This window comes from Salvia hispanica, chromosome 4 (assembly GCF_023119035.1).
Source record: "Salvia hispanica cultivar TCC Black 2014 chromosome 4, UniMelb_Shisp_WGS_1.0, whole genome shotgun sequence".
NCBI lineage: Eukaryota > Viridiplantae > Streptophyta > Magnoliopsida > Lamiales > Lamiaceae > Salvia > Salvia hispanica.
The window spans coordinates 35,264,108-35,290,561 of NC_062968.1; the positions used below are offsets into that span (position 1 = coordinate 35,264,108).

Genomic DNA, 26,454 nt, shown 5'->3' on the forward strand with positions numbered 1-26,454 from the left:
CATACTTGAGAAAGCCAACGTCCGACGATGTTCGCAGATTGGTGCGAATGCACGAGGAGAGGCACGGCTTCCCGGGGATGCTGGGCAGCATCGACTGTATGCACTGGCCATGGAAGAATTGTCCAATGGCTTGGAGAGGAGCATTCACTAGCGGGCACAAGGGCACACATCTAACGATTGTGTTGGAGGCCGTTGCCGACCAACGGTTGTGGATCTGACATGCCTACTTTGGAGTCGTTGGGTCGAACAACGACCTCAATGTGTTGAACGGGTCTCCATTGTTCAACGACTTGTGTGCCGGGCGAGCGCCTACCGTAGAGTTCACGGCCAACCACCGTCGGTACACTATGGGGTACTATCTGGCAGACGGGATCTACCCTAGATGGCCCGTGTTCGTGAAGACCATCACATGTCCGACTACGGATAGGAGGAAGTTGTTTGCCAAAAAGCAAGAGGCGGCTCGGAAAGATGTGGAGCGCGCATTTGGAGTTCTCCAATCACGTTGGGCTATAGTGAAGGGAGCGGCCCGTGGTTGGCACCGTCCGCTAATCGCCGACATCATATATGCATGTATCATAATGCATAACATGATCGTTGAGGACGAGGGAGACAACGCCACTTTCTGGAGCGACGATCCGCTCGTCAGCGCCAGCAGTAGCTACACTGTCACCGATCCGGCCGTGCAAGGTGTTCCTCCCGACGTGCGCAATGTCATGGCCCGTTCAGCGGCGATGCGCCAAGAAGATCAACACACACGCCTCCAAGCGGATCTAATTGAAGAAATTTGGAACCGCAATTGACTTATGTTTTAAAAAAAAAATTTCGAATTTTTAAATTTCAATGTTGTAATTTTCTATTTTCCGACTGAACAATGAATTTTCCCGGTTTTAATTGTTCAACGTATTCTATTTTACGATTAAAATATGTTGTGAATAGTGCAGATGAATAGTTGTGGCCTGAGTTGTGGCCCGAGTTGTGGCCTGCGGTGTTAATGGAGTTGTGGCCTGGAACCCCTAATTTGAGGGAATGATGACGTGGAGGGAACTTGCGGCTCAAATCCGGGCCAGGGTTATTCATGCTCCAAGGGTTCAATTTTAATTTCTATTCAGATGGTAAGTTGCCAAAACTAAAAACACGAGGGGATGCGGCACTGTATATCGTAATAAAAGAGTAATACCCTATTTTGACATCGGAGGGGATCAGCTAATGCATAAGCTCATCCACCACATAATACACTAATGAGAGATAGACATGTGGAATCTGTTTGTAAAATTAAATAAAAGACTAAAAGTATAAATTTTCATAATGCATCTTATGCTACACCAATATTAATTAGATACATGGAATATTGACTAAAGAGGATTAACAGGTATGACTAGCAACGTTTGGAGGTTGAGCAAATAATGTTAAAGCTGACATTAGTTCACTATTTTAATTAGAAAACCCCTTTCATCTAACCAAGAATTTTTATCAGCGCAAATATAGCACCTCAAACAGATTTCCAATCAACTAACTGAACTACTAGCTATTCATTCAATAATAAAACTTAATCATCCTATTTGATCCGTAGAAAGAAATAAGGTTGAGATCAATAAAAAATCAATTTATCAGAAATCATTTTGACCAACAAAATCTGAAGAACAAAAGAATGAGCCCATGCTTGCTGCCCATGTAAATGAGCTTTCATGAACTCTGACAACTAACCAAAATGTTCCTATCAACACAATAACAATAGTTAAAACAATAGAATAAATTAGTCAAACTAATGTCTCTTTATTATCAACATATTAACAGCATATTACTGAAATTAGCTTTCATTTAGTCATTTGTGCAATTAATAGAACAATCATGTAGAGGTAAATTTATAATATCAGAATGCAACTCTTAAATTAAAATTGAGACTCCCACAGAAATCTTAATCAAAACTTAACACAAGTCTGTCAAACAGAAAAGATCAAATAAAATTTATCATTTGCAACAACACCAAAATAAAATGACTTGCTCTTCACTGATGGCAGGCTTGCAGCATTGCTTAGACTTAAATTATGATGTACTTTGAGGATCAAAAGCAATGTAAGTCACATTCCAGTAGTCATTATTAATGAGTGTAGTCTCTTTCGATTCCTACATAGAAGAAGCAGGTTGCGAACCACTCTTTGTTGCTTTTGGCTTTGGTTTTTGTTTTCTACTAATAGCCTATTCCAAAGCAATTTTCGGGCTCTTATGTAACTCTCCCTTTAGGTTTCAAGCCTTTAATTTGATTTTCATTGGTTTCATCATCAACTGCAACATCTCCGTCCTTTGCCTCAATTGTCACATTATTTGCCTTTCCTATCATTCCATCCACATTGTTTTCCATTTTCAAGAGACAATCTAGAGCTGCAGTATAACTATCTTCACTCTCAGCTGCTTTTATTGCCTCATGCATGAAAGAGTTACACAACTCTTTTTACCACTGCTTCTTTCTTATTTTTTCATAAACAGTGACAACTCCTACATCACAAACTCTTGATGTTCCATCCTTTACATGTTTGGTCCATCGCTTTAAGATATATTTATCGTGTATTTGAACAACATTCATAAATGTTAAGATTCTTAGACTATGTAAGCATAAAATACTTGAGAATTCAAACTTCTTTCAGCTGCAAAAAATGGAACCTTCAATGGAATCTTATGTGACTATATGTTCATTAGCCCGATTAAATGGTCTGACCTTATATATCAGAAGTTTCAAGTTGACTCCCACCTTCACTCTTGCTTTCAATTGCCTTCCTTAACTCCTCACTAAACAATGCAAATATCTTATGTATATATACGGCAACCGCATGCTTCAATATTTCTAATGGAAATGTCATAATAGGAGAACTTTGAGCATTCTTGAAATCTTCTGCCGACTCTTTCTCACGGCGATCATCTATCAACATTTGAAAATGATGGAACACCTCGACAATATTGTTTTTGTAATTTACATAATGCTTCCCAACAACATTCATGCACTCACTTCGTTGAGTAGAAACCATATCAACGCAAAATGTGTTTCTTCCATAAACCAATGCCCAATTTTCTCTTAGAGAAAACATTCTCTTCAACCATTGATTATCTTGCAGGTTGTATTTCTCCAACATTTCATTCCATGCATCAAGGAATTCTGATTCTTCTTCGAAGTCGTACACACAACGACTAAAATAAGCTGCAAAGGTGTTCTTGAAACTCGCAAAAACATTGGAAAGATGAATTGCTGCATTTTGGAAAATGTGCCAAACACACAAGGGATGGTAAGTCGATGGCCACTTGGAAGCTAAAGCAGCGCTCATTGCTTGATCTTGATCCGTTAAAATGGTTTTTGGTCTCTTTCCCATCATAGCATCTTCAAATACATCAAACAACCATTCAAAGGTTTCAATTGTTTCGTCGTACAATGATGCTGCACCAAACACAATTGCTTGTTTATGATGATTTACACCGACGAACAAAGCTATTGGTCTGCCATCTCGATGTCTTCTGTATGTAGTATCGAAGCAAACAGCATCACCAAAATGACCAAAATCTTGTATCATTCTACCATCGGTCCAAAACATATTGGTAATTAGATCTTCCACATCTAATTGAATAGCATAGTAAAAATGTGGATCTTCACTTATCATCCTTTGTAAATATTGTAAAACACCTCCACTATCTCCTTGTTTAATCTCCAAAGTCCTCTTAGTTCTCAAATAGTTCTTCAAATCAATATGAGTAAAACCAAGATGTTGTATTCTGCCCGCTTCCTTTGCCATTACATTTATTATTTTCTTTGGAGCCAACCCACAACTTTGAACAACATCAACTTGTGTTTGCTGAATATTAGAAATTTGTCTAAAACATCTAAACATGTAAGATTTTTCCGAATCACACAAAATCATGGTTGTGTTCCTCGACAAACTTGACAATCCGAAACTTTCCACTGTACCTACAATTGATTTTAATCAAAGCCTTACATCCACACCTAATTTCAGGACGAGGATTCTTAATCGTAACACATCTATTGTTTTTTGCCCTAAAACCTTCCCTACAACAACAGAAACTAATGCCCAAGATGTTGCCAGCAATTCGATCTCTGTGAGCAGATAGTTTTCGAGTTCCAAAACCTGTTACCTTAGCATATTCCGTATAGAAATCATATGCCTCGACTTCTGTTTCAAACTTCTATTTTAGGAATATGGTCTTCTAATACATTGTCATCCATATCTGCAAAAGAAAAAATCGTATATTCAATAGCTATTTCTTTTACTCCATATCAATTTCTTTGAGATAGTAGTTCCATTATAACGTTAAAAGCTAGACAACATAAATATATCTCTAATTTTATTTTGTTATGTCATCAATGAAGGCATGTGCTAATAGTCCAATCCCGTTACAACTCAAATATATGTAAATAATTACTGTACTATGTATTATACTATATTTTATGAGTTGCTCCCCTGTGATAGTTTTATAAATTAGCTTCAAAGATTTTTAGCAAAATCCATATATTGAGACAAAAGAACTAGTCTAAAATTGTTTTATTCAAAGTGATAAACATTAGTTGAAAGTGATTATCTTTTGATGTTGACATAAAGCAGCGATAGATTGATTAAAAATTTGGTTCTTGAGCGGAGAGATGAAAGGGATTCCCTAATAGGTGAAATCTATACAGTATGCAAAGGTTATGTTTTAATTTTAATCCTCTTTAGTCAATATTAAAGATTGTCCATGTGTCTAATTAATATTGGTGTAGCATAAGATGCATTATGAGAATTTATACTTTTAGTCTTTTAGTCTTTTATTTAATTTTACAAATAGATTCCACATGTCTATTTCTCATTAATGTATTATGTGGTGGATTAGCTTATGCATTAGCTGATCCCCTCCGATTTTGACATACCTTTATAAGGAAAAAATTATAAATTAGATTAGAAAAAAAAGAGAGAAGGAAATCGTAATAAATTAAGTAAATTCCGTATAAAAGTAATGAGGTCAAATTAAGTCAGCATTACCAAACCAAGTCGGATACGGTTAACTTCTCTGCTATAAAATCTGGCGACCCCAACCATTGTTACCTCATCAATTCATACTTGTCTACTACCTTAACATCTCTCGTTTCCCTTACAGAAATTTCGAAACTTAGTTAAGATTCTAAGAGGCACTAATCATGTTGGTATATCAGGATCTTCTCTCAGGTATTTTTCTTGTCATCTCCTAAATAGATTGCATCAACGTTGGATTTCCACTTTGGCTTTTATTCATTAATTGAGCGTACTTAGCTTTAATGAAGGACTTCGTTTGTCTCCAGATTGAACCTTTTTTTTTCTTGTTTAGTTTGAAACTTGAATTTTGGTTATTTTGTGTGGCTGATTTTCTTTTGTGGAAACTTGTACTCAAAAGCTTTGTGTTTTAAGTTTGAATTTGTTTGAAGATCATGTTTTTCCATAAGTTTCATGTGATGTTTGAGAAACTAATCTAGTTTGAATGGTTTCCTAGGCAATGGAAGTTGATTCTTGATCTGATACCTAAATCTGCTTAACATTATATTGTAGGTGATGAGCTTCTCTCTGACTCATTCCCATACAAGGAAATTGAGAATGGAATGCTGTGGGAAGTAGAAGGCAAGGTATGATCATTCATCTACATTAAAAAAGCTATATATGCGGTTTGTGCATGTGTTTTGGTTAATACTAATTATTAGTTTTTTGGTGTGACAAATCTAACTGAAGTTGGTTTTGTATCTGCAGTGGGTTGTTCAAGGGGCAGTTAGTGTGGATATTGGGGCCAACCCCTCTGCTGAAGGCGCTGATGACGAAGAAGGTGTTGACGATCAAGCTGTCAAGGTTGTCGATGTTGTGGACACTTTCAGGCTTCAGGAGCAGCCTCCTTTCGACAAGAAACAGTTGATAGCATATGTCAAGAAATATATCAAGAACTTGACTCCCAAGCTTCAACCTGAGAAGCAAGATCAGTTCAAGAAAGGCATCGAAGGAGCTACTAAATACCTTGTCTCAAAGCTCAAGGACTTCCAATAGTAAGTAGATTCAATTTTTTCAGATGCTCAGTTCTGCAATGTGTGTGACTTTGTTTTGTAATATTGTTCTTTCAATAGACGTAAATATAGACGTAATTAATCTTTTGTCTGATGATGCGGTGTTTGGGGTGATATTACAGCTTTGTTGGGGAGAGCATGCATGATGACGGGACGATGGTGTTTGCATACTACAAGGAAGGAGCGACTGATCCAACTTTTCTATATCTGGCTCATGGCTTGAAGGAGGTCAAGTGCTGATCAAACAGAGATTCAACTTATGGTTATAGTTAACATTAGTTTTAATTTAATTGTCAAGTTTTGATGTTATTTTTTGTTTGAATTTTTGAGTTGTGTTGTTTTAGTTTATAATAATAAAAATTTACTAGTGTTTGCTAAATCTTGTGTCATGCACAGCAATATCTACTTTTGTATATTTCTGTTTATGTTTTCGAAGCCATGGCAAAGTGCATTTGATGTCATCTGCATTAAATATAATTTTCTGTTGTGGTATATATATAGCAAAAGTATACTACTATAATTCAATACTATATAATGGATTGATTACAAACAACCAAAATAACTTGCTATAGTCTATAAATCTATCATAAACATATATCGAATGTAAATTATTTCATCCTGACTTCTGGATGTTATGCATTGATATTTGGAATGGTGTATCTGCATGCATATTTGCCCTCTCAGAACATGCATTAGCAAACTAAACCGTGATCCAAAAAATAAAAAATAAATTAAACGATAAGAGTAATTCAAATAAAACCTGTAATGAAGGATTCTGTAAGTCTAGGAAAATTGATGAGACAATGGATTAATTTGTTAAAAGAGTTTTCATGTTGTCCAACAGAAAATTATTCACAAACTTGATCTTACAGCAGCTTCAGAGGCTAAAAGGGCACAAAAAGCTTGTTGCAATGGGGCTCAATTTGAATCCAACTGTTTATAGTAATCTAATAAATCTTACTATGTGAACTTAAGATGATTAGAAGGGCAGCATAATGAGAAAATCCGGTTTCCATGTCAAGTAGTAGTATATTTACTTCTTTCTTTCTTTCTATAATTGTATTTATTGACTGATTTGTTTCTGGTGCTGTGCCATCCGTTGTGTCAAACAATAATGTTATAAAAACTGTAAAGAATTGGTGTTTTATCTCTTAAGTTGGATACGAAGTTAAGCTGTAATTCAAATTAATCGCTAGTAAGTTACTGCAGTGAGAGCAATAGTAGCATTACCAAACAAATGACTCTGCGGTACTGAGCATAAAGAAGCAGTATATGCAACCAAAAAAAGAGTTAGACCATCCGCATCCCTGTCTCTTATCCGTCTCTTAACCGTCTCATCTCTTCACTATTCATGGGCACCACTGTACTTTTCACCCCATCTCTTAACTAAAAGACAACACCTGCATTCCTCCATCTTTTAATCATCTCATCCCTTAACTATTCATTCAATTTCATTTTTTTATTTTAATTTCCAACAAATTCAATTAATATTTTATTGAAATATTAAATTAATACTAATAATTCATTAAATCATTAAAAACTACGAAAATTACAACATCCGAAATTACGAAAATTACATAATTGAAATCCTATGGAGTATTTTTATTTTTTTATTTTCAATTTTTATTACAATATTAAGAAATACAAAAATTAAAAATTACAATATTTTTATTTTATTTCGAATTTTCCTGAATTAAAAAAAAAACAAAAAAAAACATTTTCAAACGGATATAAACGACGCCCACTAGCGAGTGGGCGTCAGTCACGAACCGGAGCATGATGGAGACGAGATGGGAGGCTGCATCGCCGTCTCTATGCGGAGAGACGAGATCGAGACCGCTAAGAGAAGCCTTGTTTTAGGAAAGAATAAATACACATCCTAAGCTGTGCAGAAAAACGGGGCCAGCTTGAAAAGAAAACCAAGATAGAGCAGAGCAGTCTTATTGTATAAGAATTCATGGTATATACAGATATTTATTATGATACTCTAGTACTATAGTTCTAGTGAGAGGGGGATTGGTTGAGTTTGTTGAAAGCAATGAAAAGGGGCTGACCACCCAAAGCAAGCCACATCCTTCCACTCTCCACAAACACTCCCACATCTCCGCACTCTACTCTACACTCTCTGCACACGCCCGGGCAGTACACAATCTTGTAACCCTGCCCGACTCTCTCTATCTTGAACCAGTTCCTCACCGTCTCCGCCCCGGCCTTTCCCACCACACCGTCGCTCCTCACATACCGCTGCCCCGTATTCCAGTCGGTGTCTCCCAGCCGCCACACGGTCCGCTGCACGCAGGTAGTGGCCGCCACGAACGCCAAGTTCAAATCACTCTCCAAATCTATCTCCGCTTTCCCGTCCGCCGGAAATATCTTCAGAGGGAGGCCCATGGAACCTCCGTCGGCCTCTTGCATGACGTTGGGAGGGCATGGCTGGCGCCGGTCCCTCACCGAGAGGCCGAGACCGCCACCGCCACCGCGTGGCGTGAAAATGTAGTATTTGGTGTTGGCTTGCACTTGATTGCCGTCGACGTCTACGACGGCGGTGGCGGCTTCTTCTCCAACAACATAAACAACGGTGTGGATTAAGAATAATAGTAGTACTTGTATTTTGGTAGTCATTTTCTTGAATTTGTGGTATGTGAAATTGTCTTGTGATACTTATAGCAGCACAAAATCCGTGAGTTTATTATTTTTAACTCTATTTTAACATTTGTGATGCTATCATTGAATTGAATTAATAATATTATAGTTTTGGTAGTCATATTTGTTGAATTTGTGGTACGTGAAATTGTCTTCTGATACTTATAGCATCACAAGATTGATGAGTTTAATATTTAATTGAACTCTATTTTAACATTTGTGATGCTATCATTGAATTACTATATCTTTGTGGATATACCATTTCGAATAGACGTACACACAATTGCTAAATTTTATGATCCCGTGAAGTTAATACTGCTAATTAAAATAGATCACGATCGTAACAGATAAATACCCAATTACTATATTTTAACTAATCCTTCCATAAACAAGCTGCCAAAACAACCATATTGTTCTTCAATTATGTACAGCTCTAGCTAGACTCTAACCCATGTACGTTGATCATAAAATCACACCACTATAATCTATATATGAAGTTGGTAAAACAGCCAATCTTTTTTATACTTTCATGAGTTTCCAATGCATGTTATTATTTCAATAGTTTTGTTTCAATATTAATCAAATATAACTCCGGCAACATTATTAAGTTCACTATCGGCGTCCAATTCCAGTTCCACTTTCAAATTTGATTATAAAAAATTTATGGTTTTTAAATAAGATATTTCATATTTCATTCCTCCTTTTACATTCCTTGTAAATTGTAGTAGTAATCTTCTATTTATGCATATCATGTGTGCTATCTTCTATGGTAAAGTACTCGCGTGCGACATTAAAATGCAAAATACTGTTCACTATTCAAACCTATCCATGTTCGTGTGTTTTAACTGAGTCATACTTTTTTTTCTTTTTTTTAAATTTTTTTTTGTTAATAATAATAAGTTAGTAGTCGTAGTACTTAGTATTTTTGTATTATCAAAATGGAGGAATTTCATTCCAATCATGATAGAAAAATATGTACTTCATCTTGCTATCCATCAAAGCAGTGACGGATCCAGAAAATTGAGCAAGCCGGGGCTGAAATTTAAAATATACTCCCTCCGTCCCCCATTAGCAGTCACAGTTTGACCGGGCACGGGTTTTAAGAAATGTAAAGAAAAGTTGGTTGAAAAAGTTAGTGGAATGTGGGGCCCACTTTTTTATATTGGTTTTATAATAAAATGTGAGTGAAGTGAGTTAGTGGAATGTGGGACCTACTACCATTTATGGTAAAAATGAAGTGTGACTCTTAATTGTGGACGGATCGAAATGGAAAAGTGTGACTCTTAATCGGGGACGGAGGGAGTATATAAATATTAAAATATATAATTTTACATGTAATGTCTGCTCTTACGACACACTGGATGATAATTGTTTCCGGCGAGTCGCCGTGTCCTGAAATCGGCGAAGAATGGTCTTATTTCCAATTTTTTTGAAAATTCTCCTCTCAATGTATACAACTAAGATATCATTCATACATTCGTCTCCCATTCTATTGCGCAAATATGTCTTAATAATTTTCATGGAAGAAAATACTCTCTCGACAGATGCTGTTGCAACCGGGAGGATCAGTGTCAACTCAATCAAACGGTACACCAAGGGGAAAGATTTATCTCTTGCGGTAGAAACCAAAATCTTTGGCCCAATTAATTAAGCAATAAATAGAAACAATTAATTAAAACAATTATATAATAAACTGAATGATTGTTTTTGACGAAATGAATTGGCACATAGAAAATTATTTCGAAACAAATGTTCTCTTTATTCAAATCAATAACTTTAATTTTAACTCACTTACGAAATTCCCTTCGAGCATTTCATCAAACAATTTCTGGGCTAGTACATAGTATGATATATCACCTATTTACATCAATTCTTACCTAAATCGCGAAAGGCAAGCTGAAGAACTCCGGCAGCAGCGGCCGAAAATCTCCAGCCTCCAATTCCAGGCGTGAATTCTCAGTCTCTTTCTGTAAAGATTTGGGTTTGGGCTAATTGTGTAAGGGCTTAGGCTTGGCATTGTTTGTTAGGTACTTAGTTATTAAGTTAAAAGGTCCAAAATAAAAGAGCAGTCCAATAATGAATTAAAGAGCCCAAAACAAATCCAGCCCACTTTTCTTCTTCTTCCCCAATTTTCAGTTTCACTGTTTCAGAAATTAAATTGAGGCGGACGATTGGAGTACAGCGGGAGACGGAGTCAGGGCTCGGCGGCTCGCTCCGGGGCGGATACGGTCGGAGCACGGCGGTATAAGGGGGAATCGAGGTCCGGGGCCAGGCTGTGTAGATCCGTCACTGCATCAAAGTCACAAACGACAACCTTTTATATGTAATTACCCGATATATTTAGAGAATATTTGTAGTAATCCAAGGAATCCATTTATTTTTCTTTTTTAGCTCAAAAAAATTTGTCTTTTGAAAGATATATAGTTGTTTCCATAAATAAATAAAATAAGGTGGCATGCTATGTCCAAAGAGAATAAACAGCTGTTGTTAGGAAAATACAGTGAGCTACGCGTTTACACCTAATTGAAAAGCCCCACCAATTAGTTTTATGCTGTTGAATTCTGTTAATCTTCCCTCTTTTTTTGTTGCTATTTTAAGTAATTACAGAAACCGCAAGCTGAGAAAATAATTCGGAAGAAAAACATAACTTAGCATATAAGCATTTTTATGGTCCAAGTATTATTAGTGTTTGCTACTTTATGAATAAGCCTCTATGTAATAATCATGTATTTGAAGCATCAGAACACTATAATCATACTGTACTTACTCTACTACAAATTGGACTCTCGAGAGCATCTTACCCTTAGTTTTTTTGTTTCCCTAGCAAATTTAGTGCAGAATTCTCTAACAATCACGATCCCTGGTTTAAAACAAAATAGAAGATCAACTTTACTCGATCCGGCACCCAAACTTTTAGAATTGTTTGAATAGGGTATCAAGTCGAGTTGGGTAGTACTCGATACTTGATATTAGAAATTACACTCTGAATTTAAGCCATTCATATTGCATCAATTGATAACTTGATCAATATATAAATCAGATTTTCAGCCCATTGGAAATGCGTGAGATTTTTCGTTGATTTAATTCTAACAGTCAAGTTCATTGCATAAATACTAGATTGATGAATCACGTGGGTTGGATCGTTATTGAGACAACTTGATAACGATCTAATCGTCAATAAGATTTAATCTGAACCTGGTCTATTAAGAAAATATGAAGAAAATCATAACTCTAACCCCAACTCGACCTACTATCTTCAAACCCGCACACAACACATACCTGTTAATTAGGGCTCGGATGGTAGCTCCCACAATTATTTTCAGGGATTTGTTGGAAATGGACTTTTCCAGAGTTGATGGGCACAATTATCATCTGTTTGGTTCAGTCCACCCATATTATTAAGCCCAATTCAGTCGTTTGGTTCAACTTGAAAACCCTTGAAAATAATTATGTCATGCCTATACTACCCTCCTTCTTTCTTCTCAACAGAGCCCAAAATTCACCGGACGCCATGGATTGTCAGATCTATGGCATCCTCTTCCTTCTCACCCTAGCCTCCGCATTACCAGAAAATCCCCCCGCCAAGCCCTCCAACCACACCATCCTCTGCCGCTAGAAGATTCCGCTCAACGGCGACAAAACCATGAGCACCGCCAAACTCATCAAATCCGAAGACATCGTCCACCCCGACGAAGTAATCCCAAACAGATCGGACCCTTATCGAAGTAAAACTCTACAGATTGAACATTCAAAACACACCTGAGTCGGATTTGGATTCCACAACGCAGCCGCTCTGAAATTGCATCTGTCGGATAAGTGCACTTTACCAGCTCAATTGTGCACGGAAGGGGGTGATGGTTGCTTCGATTGGAGAATTCGGAGGGTAAAAATGGGTATACACCACCGTTTCAGCCAAATCCTGAAAACCCAATCTCTAATACCTGCTCACTACCGAGATTGAGTTAACATGAAACCGCTGATAGTAGTATGTACACATCGGAAAACCCGCACTACAAAAAAATCTCTATTTACTAGCGAAAATTTTTGTTGCTAATTCTCATAATTCCGCTAGTAAAATGGGTTAGCAGCGGATTAGCAACAAATCTATGCTGCTTCTAAATTCCTTGCTGCTAAAATTTAGCAACTACCAAAATTGTGCTACTAATGTTTTAGTAACGAATTATTAGCAAAATGAGTCCGTTGATAATTGTTGGCATCAAAAAGGGATCAAAAAATTTAGCAATAAACTAAGTATGTTGCAAATTGTTAGCAACGAATTAGCAACGCACCAAATCCGCTTCTAATTGTTGGCATCAAAAAGGGATCGAAAACGCTAGCAACAAACTTAGTCCGCTACAAATTGTTAGCAATGGATTAGCAATGCACCAAATCCGCTCCTAAATTATTGACATAAAAAAGGGATCAAAATAGTTAGCAGCAAACTTAGTCTGTTACAAATCATTAGCAACGAATTAGCAATACACCAAATCCGCTCCTATATTGATGGCATCAAAAAGGGATCGAAAACATTAACAACAACCAGAGTCCATTACAAATTGTTAGCAACGAATTAGTAATGCACCAAATCCGCTCCTAAATTATTGTTATTTTAAAGAGATCGAAAAAATTAGCAACAAACGTAGTTTGTTACAAATTGTTAGCAACGGATTAGCAGCACACTAATCCATCCTAAAATTGTTGGTGCTAAATACGAATCAAAAAGTTTAGTAACATACTCAGTTTGCTACTATATATTACTAACGAATTAGCAGCTAGCCCAATTCGCCTCTAATGTGATAATTTTTTTTAAAAATCACCAATCGGTATTCCGTTACTAAGTTCAAGTTACACATTATTGTTTCAATTATTCGTTTACTTATCCAATTAAAACGAACAACTTACAACAAACCAACAATTATCAAATAAAGAACATCAATTTGTAGACAACAATAATAATTGATAAACTAATAATGTATTTAAAACCCAAAAGCAAATAATGTATTTTTCCAAAAAAAAAAAAACCATATGAAGTCTAATACGTTTATGAGTTTAAATTATAATAGACTGTAAATTTAAAAGCAAATAACAATCTCCTAATCATGTAGAATCATCACGACCAGACTGGGCAGTAGAGTGGCTCAAGTGTTGGGTCTGCTCCAACATGTATTGATCCACCCTTTCTTTGAGCAACTTCACTTCTTCTTCTAGTTTCATTCGCAGCTCATGCTCTGCAATAAATTTATGTTTCGTCTCATATTGCCACTGACGGTCTACTTGTTGGCTGGTCCCATTACATATGTATTTGATATTAGATCCAAATCCATGTACGACATAAGTATACTCTATAAAATTGAGTATAAACATTAAAAAAAACAACTTCTTTCAACTTTTTTCGTAGATAAACCAATCAATTTAAAAAATATGTTGTAGTACTTGACATGTAGACAATTTTGTAGTAAGAAAATGACACGTAAAATCCTCTATTGCACATATTTTAGGTGGACAGGGGTGTGCCTTATAGGACTCTAATCACTCTATATTCAATTCTGAATATTTCATAAAGTACGAATGACTGGTACCATATGTAGTGTAGAATCAAAACAATATACTGTGCATAGTGGAACTTTAGTAAATACAGGTCCACTTTGGGTATATAAGTTGTTCATTCGTGATTAATTTCAGAAATGATTAACAATAGTCTCCCTGCAATTACTTGCTGGTTTGAAACTCAAAAACTAATCTGATCAACACAGTTACAAAGTAGTTTATATTGCACAACAATATGTCCACATCTTAAAAAAATTTCAAGCTTTTTATAGTATAATAATAATATAGTATAATAATAATATGTAACTTTTAAAAAGTGTAGTCTTCTTCTTACTCAACAAAGGGACAAAAGCAATCAAAATTCACAACCACATGTGTATGATATTCATATAAAGCAATCAAAATTCACAACAACATTTGTATATATAATGCTTTAGCAAAATCATAAACAAGATTTAAGATGGAGAACCGTGAGAGAAAGGAGAGGCAGAACCGTGAGAGGAAGGGGAGTCGCGGCTGCAGCAAATCTCTAAAAATTGTGTGCTATTTGAGCTAATTAAATACTACGAATATTTAGGTTTTAGTATGTCTAATTAGGGCTATTGGTGGGCTTGCTTAGTAGGTTAAATTGAAGGTATTATATTGAAAGCTATAATGATTATCATATCTCTTAATTTAAAGAATATTATAATTTTACTATGATTTTAGTTAATTGAAATCCATAGATAGTTTTTCAGTATTAAATGAATAAATATTGTTGCCGAAGCTGCTCCAAGATTTTGTTTAATATTTTATACTTTATTTCTTACTTTTTAATAGTATTTTATTTATTTTTTTAATGCATTTGATTACATGAAAGTTTCCAATTAGAGTCGGCGTGTAATCTTATTTATAGTTTATAAGTATAACACGTAAAAATAACTACTACATTAAAACTTTTGACTAAAAAAGAAAAGGAAATTTGCGTAGAGTATTACTAAATTACGTAGATACACTAATCACTTCTCCTCTTAACAATAATTTATTAATTAAATATTTTAGTTTATTTTGTCATTAGTTTGTTATATTTAATTTTTAATAATTCGATGACTTTAAGGATATAGTTTGAAGGATTGTTATTTATTCAATGATTTAAATATTGTGGAATATGCTATACTATATAATAACAGTGTCGTTTTTGTAACTATGACAATTCATCTAGGATTAAGTTGTCAATCTAATAACCCCAATATATCAATTTTAATTTACTTTAATGTAGATCATTAATCTGGATCAATGTTTTTACAATTATAATAAAAAATTATAGTATAAATAAAAATTTTCAAAATTTACAATTTACCCAAATATTAGTAAATTAATGATTGGTCACTATGAATTAAGATAATATATACATGTACATAGTTATCTTACTAGTTTTATTCAAAAACCTCATTATAATGAGAAAGAAAGAGAATACAGAACTCATTATTTACAAATAGCAATAAATTTCATAATATAAATTTCATGAGCGACATATCTTGTAACTATTATGATAAATTTCATTAGCAATGTCATGTGACTATTTTAAATGATTGGTTTCTCGTGGAGACTATATTTTAGAAAATCATACTATTGAATTAAATGAGAGAGAATAAAATCAGTAGGAGGAATAAAGAGAGAATAATGAGTTATGGATTGTGAAATAGGAAAATTAATCATTAGTGGTGAAACAAACATAAAAGGGAAAATCAATCACTTGTATACTAATAAGGGAGTATGATAGAAAATTTCTTCTTATTATTAATATATCGTAATTATACTAAATTAATGCAAATAATAATAATAACAATAATAACAACAACAACAACAACAACAACAACAATAATAATAATAATATAATTCGGAGTTATTATTAAGTACTACCTCCGTATTTTAAAAATCGAAACCTTTGAAACAACACGGGTTAATGCACAATTGGAAAAATATAAACTTTTGAAAGAGCACGGATTTTAATGCACAATTGATAAAGTAAGAGAAGAAGAGAAAAATTGGTAAAATCAGTGAGAGGAAGAGAAAGTCAGAAGTTTATAATTTTAAGAGACAGACTAAAACGACAAAAGTTGCTATTTTAAAATACGAAGGTAGTAATATTTTGCAACTTTTTGTTATATTTATTACCAATGCAATTTTTTGTTTTTAACTAGTCGCTGACCATTTACTATTGCTAATTTGTTGGTAATTTAATACCGGCATTTGTCTGTTACTACTTCTAGTGAAAATTGTTCTGCTATAATTCCGTTGGTTATCTATAACCAACGACATTCATATGTTGCTACTTAAGAGTGAATATCAATCCGCTGCAATATTGTTGGTAATTTATTACCAGTGACATTTGTATGTTGCTACTTAGCAGTGGAAATTAGTCTGTTGTAATTCTGTTGGTAGTATATTACCAACGACATTTAAATGTTGCTACTTACTAGTGAATATCAATCCGTTGCAATATTGTTGGTAATTTATTGCCAACGACATTTGTTTTTTTGCTACTTAGCAGTGGAAATTAGTCCGTTGTAATTCTGTTGGTAATTTATTACCAACAACATTTGTATGTTGCTAGTTACTAGTGAATATCAATCCGCTGCAATATTGTTGGTAATTTATTGCCAACGACATTTGTTTGTTGCTACTTAGCAGTGCAAATTACTCCGTTGTAATTCTGTTGTTGATTTATTACCAACAACATTTGTATGTTGCTACTTACTAGTGAATATCAATCCGTTGCAAAATTGTTGGTAATTTATTGTCAACGACATTTGTTTGTTGCTACTTAGCAGTGCAAATTAGTTCGTGGCAATTTTGTTGGTAATTTATTACCAACAACATTTGTATGTTGCTACTCACTAGTGAATATCTATCCGCTGCTATAACCAACGACATTCATATGTTGCTACTTAAGAGTGAATATCAATCCGCTGCAATATTGTTGGTAATTTATTACCAGTGACATTTGTATGTTGCTACTTAGCAGTGGAAATTAGTCTGTTGTAATTCTGTTGGTAGTATATTACCAACGACATTTAAATGTTGCTACTTACTAGTGAATATCAATCCGTTGCAATATTGTTGGTAATTTATTGCCAACGACATTTGTTTTTTTGCTACTTAGCAGTGGAAATTAGTCCGTTGTAATTCTGTTGGTAATTTATTACCAACAACATTTGTATGTTGCTAGTTACTAGTGAATATCAATCCGCTGCAATATTGTTGGTAATTTATTGCCAACGACATTTGTTTGTTGCTACTTAGCAGTGCAAATTACTCCGTTGTAATTCTGTTGTTGATTTATTACCAACAACATTTGTATGTTGCTACTTACTAGTGAATATCAATCCGTTGCAAAATTGTTGGTAATTTATTGTCAACGACATTTGTTTGTTGCTACTTAGCAGTGCAAATTAGTTCGTGGCAATTTTGTTGGTAATTTATTACCAACAACATTTGTATGTTGCTACTCACTAGTGAATATCTATCCGCTGCAATATTGTTGGTAATTTATTGCCAACGAAATTTGTTTGTTGCTACTAGCAGTGCAAATGAGTCTGTTGTAATTCCGTTGGTAAATTTTTACCAACAACATTTGTCCGTTGCTACTTACTAGTGAATATCAATCCACTGCAATATTGTTAGTAATTTATTACTAGCAACATTTGTTCGGTGCTAATTACTAGTGACTATCAATGTGTTGCTATATACGCTGCTAATTATGATCCGTGATTGAGGAATCAAAATCTATCATAAATTTGCTACTAATTTCGCTAGTACAGTTACTAGCGGATATTCCGCCTCCAATCTGCTACTAACAGCAACATATTATATCTGCTACTAATTTTTGCTAGTAAATTGACAGTTTTTTGTAGTGCCGACTGGTTTTACCGGGTCGTGCGATTTGTATATGAGCTACCAAACGGTGGAAAATGGGTGTGAACAGTGGTGTTTCAAGGTGTTTCAAGCCTACCAGACACACCCTTACACGATAATTTCGGTTTACACGACATGATAACACCACGAACCTGAATTACATAATTAAAAAAAAGATATTATATGATTAAACCATATGTATATAATTAAAAGCTGATTTAAACAAACCTAAAGAATAAAACAAAAGTACGATTTTTTAAAAATAATTATTTTATTTCTAATCGGTTAACCGAACCCAACTAAATCCAACCTGTAATTACGAGAGCTAGCCAACCTAATAACACACAAACTCAATTCGGTTTTATTCAAACCCATTAATTATGTGCGTGTTCGTGTTAGATTTTCGTCATGTCAAAAATTGGCAATCCTACTGCATACATACTACTTTTATGATTTGGGCCGCCACATTTAACGCTCGAACCCGAGACCCGCCCCATTGGGGCTCCGCGCTTTCGTTCACGGGTTGGAAGACTGATCGACCTTACAATAACTTTGTGCGTCTAATTCTTACTATATGATTAATCAGAAGAAAATAAATTTCATAATACACTGTGAATATGGGAAATAGATCTGTTACTAATTTATGAGTACTTATTTAAAGTGCAATACAATATACTCTCTCCGTCTCATAGAAATAGATCATGAAGTATTTTAATTTCCGTCGTCCCATAGAAATAATTCTTTTTTCAAATATAGAAACTTTTCTACATAAACAAACATTACTAATGATGTGAGTGAGTCCATCATCCACTAACATTATTTCACTAATTTTTTAACTTATCTATCATTTTACCAATTACACATTAAAACTTTGTTGTCTACGAATGACTTATTTGTATGCGACGAAGACAATATTTAGATAATTTTGAACACTGCATATAACATATAATATACTCCCTCCATCTCACTCAAGATGTTCATATTTCTTTTTTAGTTTGACGCATTCAAGATGTTCACTTTCTATATTTAAAAATTAATCTCTCTTTCTTATCTCCTAAATAAAATATTTAATTATATTTTTTTCTTTCACTTGCTCCACATAATAATTATTCTTAATCTTGAGTGCGAATGGAGGGAGCGTTCATTTTTTTAAAATTTTTTTTATTAAGATTTCGCATCGAACGAAAATAATCATACAATAGGTGAGAATTGAATTAAACAATTTAATATGAACACAAGGTGGAGCTCACGAAATTGATGGTCGACTGGCCGCCTGACCCCATCAACGGTCACTTTCACTTTTTCTAATTTTTAAAAGGAAACGCTATCTCCCTTTATACTTTATTCATAAACATCTTTTGCTAATATTTACTCCTACTAAATATTTTAATACTACTATAATGGCAATATTTAATACTTTGATTTGTACCTTAGTACTAGTATATCAATAAAACAAAGAAAAAAGTGAAAATTTATTTCGCAACAAATGTACTGTAGACACCTCAAATTTTTCAAAATTTCATAATGTTTTAAAATGGAAAAGAGGGGATGCAAAACAATGGGAATATTTACAAAATTCCATTTTTGTCGTGGAGGTATTGGTAGCTATGTTAATGTTAAAGGCTTTTATCAAGTTTTAATTTTAGTGAATGACCAGTATTATATTTATGACTGGAAAAATCCGTCTTCAATATTTTTAGAAAATTAATTCACTAATTTAGTGGGTTAAAAATGAGTAGTTATATACAGAAAAGAGAATTCTCCTCAATTATTTATCCCACTTTTCTTTTAAAATTTAGCGATCGCTCTCCCCCATCTCCCAACAAGTTAGAGAGAGAAACCCTTTTGCTACACAACAATTCCGCAAAAATCAGTGCTCAGAATCGACCGCTTTCAATTCGAAATGGCAGCCGCCTTCAAGTTGCTACTAGCACTCTGCTTAATCGCATCAATTCTAATCCCGCAAGCGTCGGCAGGTGGGGACCAAAACGGATGGATGATGCCGGCGGTGAGATCCGGGTGCAGGGGGACCATCGCTGAGTGTCTGGCCGACGGAGACGACGAGTTCGATCTCGATTCGGAGTCCAACAGGCGCATCCTAGCCACGAGGCGCTACATCAGCTACGGTGCGCTACAGAGGAACAACGTCCCCTGCTCGCGGCGCGGCGCATCGTACTACAATTGCCGCCCCGGCGCACAGGCCAATCCCTACCGTCGCGGCTGCAGCGCCATCACTCGCTGCCGGAGCTGAAGACCACTTCTCCGGTGATGCTAATTATCAATTATGTCAAATTATGTATTTTTTATATATAAATTTACTACTTGTTTGATTTTTGGAGAGGGATTGATGGTCTGTTTTATGTATAACTTTCACTTACTTTTTTTTTGTGAATAATAATTCACATATACTCATTTTGTGTGTTCAATCACCAATTCTATCGCTCTATTTCACTGCCGTATAATTATTTTCTGATGAACAAATCGATTCATAATTTTATTTATGGAGTAAAAAAGTATATATAAATTGTTGTGTAATATCGGCAAAAGGGTCATGAGATTACACACTATTGCATCATGAAAATACTCCTATTGAATATGAAATCATGGTGAAATGGAGAAGAAATTTAGGCACTTGATTTATGGAAAGACAGCGAGGTTCCACCTGAAATCCAGCTGGATAGTTAGGTACTAAAATACAAACTACTGACTACTCCTCATCTCGTCTAGATGCTCCCAACTATCAATTTCTAAACTTTAATTATTTTTACTACTCAATTAATTTAGTTATTCTTTTTAAAACACACTACTTATATTATCTTAGAAATTAAACTCTAAATAAAGATTTTTTTGATTCGGAATTACTATAGATTACAACCACCCAGGAATCGATTCTCTAACATCCAGGTGAAAGTCCAATTTTCTACCCCTATTTTGTTACTATTTCACCCTTATATTGCTAAATGTAGCGTCTTCTAAAATTTTCAATCTCATCAAGATTTTTATTGGGACTAAAATAAAGTATTTGGCCAATAAATTACTTTCAGTTTGTGGATTTTGTGCAAGTGGTCTTGGTATATTGGTTTGCCGTATGTCTTTTGCAAATGGAAAGTTATAAACCTTCAACAACAACGATAATAATGGTATTACTAATTACTAATAAATAAAGGCAAGCATGAGTGAGGACTAGAAAGTGTTTAAAATTTGCATTGCGTGTTTGGTTTTTTACCCTTGTGGTTTTTTAACCCTCTATGCCTATGAGGCGTCTCTTTCATCATGACCATGGGCTATGAAATGGAGTATTCAAAATTTCAAACACTACAATTGTTACATCTACATCGTTCAAAGATTGATTAGTGAATAAATTGACTTTTGTTCGTTTTACAAAAATTATAACAAATTCATGAAAAATAAATCAAATTAAGTGCATCTACAAATCATGATGTTTATTTTGGGAGAGTCGATTTTGAGATCATTAATCAAGTAGTATCTTAATGGAGATGGTTCACTCCACCAGCTGCGATTTTGAGATCATTAATCAAGTATCTTAAATATACTATCAAGGTTTATCCAATTCAAATCAATTATAGTACTATAATTTTTATAACTCGAGAAGATCATACGAATTCAACTACCCAAGTTAAAACCCCTTTTCTTGCAGATATCCAAACTGAATGCGAAAGCAATTGGTGATAAATAGGAAGCAGAAATTGAAGTTGAATTAGTAATTTCCAGGTGACCAAAAGGGGGCAGTCATTGATTGAAGTGGGGTTTGGTTGACTCTAGGTAGCATTGATATTGCACATTAGAATAAATTCAACTCCCCACTCATTAATTATGATGGTGTCTCGTCATAATATCTAATGTTTCTTAGAAGACACTCGATTAAGTTTTGTAAATCACATTTGAACCAACAAGAATTCTTTATATAGTATTGTGTTCACACGAAAACTACCATACTGAATTTGTAGTAAACGAGCTGTAACAATTGTTGATCGATCTAACATTTACGTGAGGAGGGGAATCATCGAACAAGTTTAAATTTCTTCCATGGACATACAAAAGAGTTGATTCTTAGTTTCTCATGAGGGCATCCGCATCGCTGCGCGATGCTGTGTCAGTCTCGTCTCGACGAGACGAGACAGCATCGAGACAGCGTTGCGACGCGTCCGGCGAGGCCGGCCTCGAGTTGACGAGACACGCGCGCGCGCTACGTGGCGCGCGCTGGCGGATGGCGTGACGCCCACTCGCCGTCCCGCGAGTGGCCGTTGGAATTATGGCATAATAATTTTATTTTATTTTTTCAATTCGAAAAAATAAACTTTTTTTTAAACAGTCAAATGACCGTTGCAGCAAACGGTCGATTTTTTAAATTTTTAAATTTTATTTTATTATTCTATAAATACTCCATTCACCATTTTACACACAAACACTACACTCATCTATTCCTTTCTCTCCAATTGTTGAAAAAATGTCCGATGATGGAAACTCCAGCGGCGGCGGCTCCGGCAAGCGGCGCTCCGGCGGGCTCGACTTGAACTCGTTCGACGATTGGGCGAGCATGTACAACTTTTTGGGTACTCCCGGTTCGTCGCCGGGCACCCAAGCCTCGACGACTCCGCCGGCGTACCAAACACCACATTTTGATGTGGATGCATATTATCGTCCCTCCCCCCCAGAGGTACGGGCAATCGCCGGGATTATCCAAAATTCCGGAGAATTTTTTGCCGCCTGAACGCACTTTGCCCGATCTGGCCAATAGGTGGAGGCTCCGGCAGGATCGGCCTCAGGATCGGCGTCAATGCCGAGGAGAAAGAGGGCGACCACGAGGTTGTGGGGGACGGCAGCCGTCATCCATACAACCAAAACAAGACGTTGGCTCTGTACGACGCTTGGATCAGTGTCTCGTACGATCCTGTCGTCGGGAATCAACAAACCCACAAGTGTTTTTGGAAAAAAGTCACCGAAGTTTACAACACACGAAGGCCGAAGAACTCCTTTGCCCGCAACGTGAAGATGCTCCGCGGTCATTGGGACCGATGCGACAAAGATGTCAAAAAATTTTGCGCGATATACAGGGGAGAAGAGGCGAATTATCAAAGCGGAGCCAGTGGAGCCGACATTCTGAGAGCGGCGTTGCGGGTCTTCAAAGACGACGTCGGTAAAGATTTCAAGTATGTCGATATTTGGTCGCAAGTCCACCACCTTGAAAGGTGGGCTGGCGGTGTCGAGTCGGGCTCGAAATGCACGAAGCACACGGCGCGTGGCCACTACTCGTCTAGTGATGGTGGTGAAGGCAACACCTCACGTGAGGGCACGCCAACCGATGATGCAGGGGGGTCTTCTTCTCGGTTCACGGCGTCGGCCGCAAGGGACCAAGGCGGCGAAGGCGGCGAGAGCGAGGGGGAGAGGGAGAGGGAGGGGGAGGGGCCGCGGCGAATCAAGCCAGGCGGGCTCGGGCTCCGGAACGGGCACGGGCTACAACAGACTAATGTCCATATACCTGGTCGCCACGATGGCTGACACTTCAAAAATGAATCCTCGCCAATTTGAAGCCCATATGGACGGAATTGAGAATCTGAAAGCTCAACTTGGTATTCGCGATCGATCTAACTTGGGTGCACCGCCGACTTCGGGGGATGATTCGCCGGCGGAGTAGTTTTTATAGTTTAATTTAGAGTATTTTAATTATGTATTTTTTTATTTTTTAGGCTTTTAAATTATAATTTTTATTTTATTTAATGAAGTGTATTTTTATTAATTGAATTTGTTGGAATTAAAAATAAAAAATGAAATCGAATGAATAGTTAAGGGATGAGATGGTTAAGAGATGGAAGGATGCAAGTGTTGTCTCTTAGTTAAAAGATGAGCTGAAAAATACAGTGGGGTTCATGAATAGTGAAAAGATGAGACGGTTAAGAGACGGATAAGAGAAAGGGATGCGGGTGTCCTAATTCCCGTATACTAATTAATTATATTTACAATTTAGAATTTGGGAACTTAATTGTAGTATACTATTTTGAAAATCATCAACATCATACTTCCAACCAGATATTTTAGAAATTGATAGGGTTTGAGACTTTGATACGGCATTTATGATTTTCACATGGTGTGCGTGCAGGGGCATATACGTCATTTAGTGATGGTTTGAGGGCTACCAAGAGCATAAAATTTCAACCATACACTTTTGTTTCTCTCTCCATCTATAAAGACAAAACAAATGACATATTTAGATAAATAGTTCTATCATTTTAAAATTAAAATTATGATATTATATTAATGTAATTATATATTTGTATAGTTATTTAACATTATCAAAGTCCATGAAATTTTATTCAATCAATTTCTTGTTACTGTTCGTAATTATGTTTATGTTGTCCAGTTTGCTGATCACTTTACTTTATTCTCCTTTTCAATTACTCTCTTGGTTCTATTTCAAGTGAAATGGTCCTTTTAGACATGATATTTTAGGAAGTATGGTCTAGGTATAAATGTTAATGCACAATTGATAAAGTAAGAAAGAGATAGAAATAAAAAGTAATTAAACTATTATTAGTGAAAATAGGCATGCTTATTCGACCGGTTCCGGTTCTAACCGGACCGGTTGACCGGTTTTAAATTTTCATAAATTCAAGAACCGGAACCGAAATCGGAACCGATCGGTTCCGGTTTGGAACCGGCCGGTTAAGAACCGGTCGATTCCGGTTCCGAACCGGAACCGATGTGTAATTTTAATCCGAATTTATTTATAATTTTAAATAGTTCAATACTAAAAAAATATTTATCCAACATCTAGAATTATAACAAATAATACCTAAAAATTAAAATAAATACACAAAATACAAACCAACAATACAATAATATTCATATATGGATAAGAGTGATGCCAAGTGTAGTAGGTCGGGTTGGACTAGTTTATGTTAGCAATTTTTTACTAATACAAAAATAGGAGTTCTAAACTTTAGCAATTTTTTTAAAAAAAAATGAGTTTTAAAATTGAATTTCATTTTCCCTTTTTTGGCTAAACATAGTATTCATTGGAATTTCCAATACTAATTGATATTGTTGTGACTATTTGGTTTATACCGGAACACTTAATAAATTATTCACAAATATGTTAAAATCGTATGTTAAATGAATTGTTACATAAATTTGTAATAAATATATCATATGAAATGATATTATATTTGTATAAGTTCTTTTGAAAACTAAAAACAAACTTATGATGTTCTATTCATTGTAGTTAGTTCATAAAAAATGGATTAGGGAAATAATTGTAGATTCAAAGTATCACAGATTAAACATTTAAATCTAAAAATCACTCAATGTTTCAAACTATTTTACTTTAATTCAAAATTAATTCAATAAATTAGATTTTTTAGTATATTAAATTATAAAAAAATAAAATTGAATTATAATCCGGTTCCCGGTTAGGAACCGGTCGGTTCCGGTTCCGAACCGGAACCGGTGTTATTTAAAAAGTTGGAACCGGTACCGGAACCGGAACCGGATTTTCCGGTTCCGGTTCCTCAATTAACCGGTCGGTTCCGGTTCCGATTCCGGTTAACCGAGAACCGGAGAACCGTTTAAGCACCCCTAAGTGAAAATAGTTCCATCTCATTAGAAAGAAAAAAATTTCTAAAATTAAAAAGTACACTCTTATGGAATAGATTTAAAAAGTAAGAGTACATACTCTTGTGAGACAAAAGAGTAATATTTAATATGAGAGCCTATAAATGACTTTATAAGAGGGAGTGAGGGACACTTGCATATGACACATATGAAAGCCTATAAATGACTTTAAGTGTCACACCTTGACGACCTTAAATTGAAATTGTTACGAATCTATTATTTTAAAAACATTTTATTTATTGTTTAAACCTTTTAGGAATATAGTTGAAATTGCTGGCCATGAAGAGGAGAAGACAACTTTCAACCTTTACTTCTCATCCGCTCATAGCTCTTCAAATTCTTCGATAAGGATGGATCCTCAATGAGCTGGTCCAGAGGCCCTTTAGGAAGACTGTAGGGAGATGTTGGCACAAGGCCAAGCCCAATTGATTTTGCAAGCAGATTCGAATTAGATGGCTGAGAAACAAGAATGTGTGCTTGAAATCCTATTACTGAACAGAAGTCAATAATATGAAACCAATAAACTCAAAATTAATTCTTAATGGAATGAAAATAGTGAAATCTTGGTAGATGAATTTTAGTCGGCCTTAGCCTAAAATGTTTGACGTATTTGGGCCAGAGGAAATAAATGACTTAGCCCCCTCAACAAAAGGACGCCTTAACCGTCATACCACGCGTTCTAG

General features: G+C 35.4%; 5 protein-coding genes across 5 annotated transcripts; 3 read left to right on the forward strand and 2 right to left on the reverse strand.

The window, feature by feature from the left end:
- The first annotated feature begins 347 nt into the window (after window positions 1-347).
- On the forward strand, window positions 348-800 carry LOC125220971. The gene has a single exon (XM_048123096.1). The coding sequence runs from the start codon at window positions 348-350 to the stop codon at window positions 798-800; it is 453 nt and encodes a 150-aa protein (XP_047979053.1).
- Window positions 801-2,714: 1,914 nt separating this feature from the next.
- On the reverse strand, window positions 2,715-3,776 carry LOC125220972 (protein FAR1-RELATED SEQUENCE 5-like). Its single transcript, XM_048123097.1, has one exon. The coding sequence runs from the start codon at window positions 3,774-3,776 to the stop codon at window positions 2,715-2,717; it is 1,062 nt and encodes a 353-aa protein (XP_047979054.1).
- Window positions 3,777-5,044: 1,268 nt separating this feature from the next.
- On the forward strand, window positions 5,045-6,486 carry LOC125223949 (translationally-controlled tumor protein homolog). The gene is made up of 4 exons (XM_048127270.1): window positions 5,045-5,198; window positions 5,556-5,629; window positions 5,751-6,037; window positions 6,178-6,486. Exons 1-4 carry the CDS (start codon window positions 5,171-5,173, stop codon window positions 6,293-6,295), a joined length of 507 nt encoding a protein of 168 aa, XP_047983227.1. The 5' UTR covers window positions 5,045-5,170; the 3' UTR covers window positions 6,296-6,486.
- Window positions 6,487-7,962: 1,476 nt separating this feature from the next.
- Window positions 7,963-8,677, reverse strand: LOC125220973 (miraculin-like). The gene has a single exon (XM_048123098.1). It carries the CDS (start codon window positions 8,675-8,677, stop codon window positions 8,057-8,059), a length of 621 nt encoding a protein of 206 aa, XP_047979055.1. The 3' UTR covers window positions 7,963-8,056.
- Window positions 8,678-19,911: 11,234 nt separating this feature from the next.
- On the forward strand, window positions 19,912-20,568 carry LOC125219447 (rapid alkalinization factor-like). Its single transcript, XM_048121422.1, has one exon. It carries the CDS (start codon window positions 20,046-20,048, stop codon window positions 20,391-20,393), a length of 348 nt encoding a protein of 115 aa, XP_047977379.1. The 5' UTR covers window positions 19,912-20,045; the 3' UTR covers window positions 20,394-20,568.
- The last annotated feature ends 5,886 nt before the right edge of the window (window positions 20,569-26,454 follow it).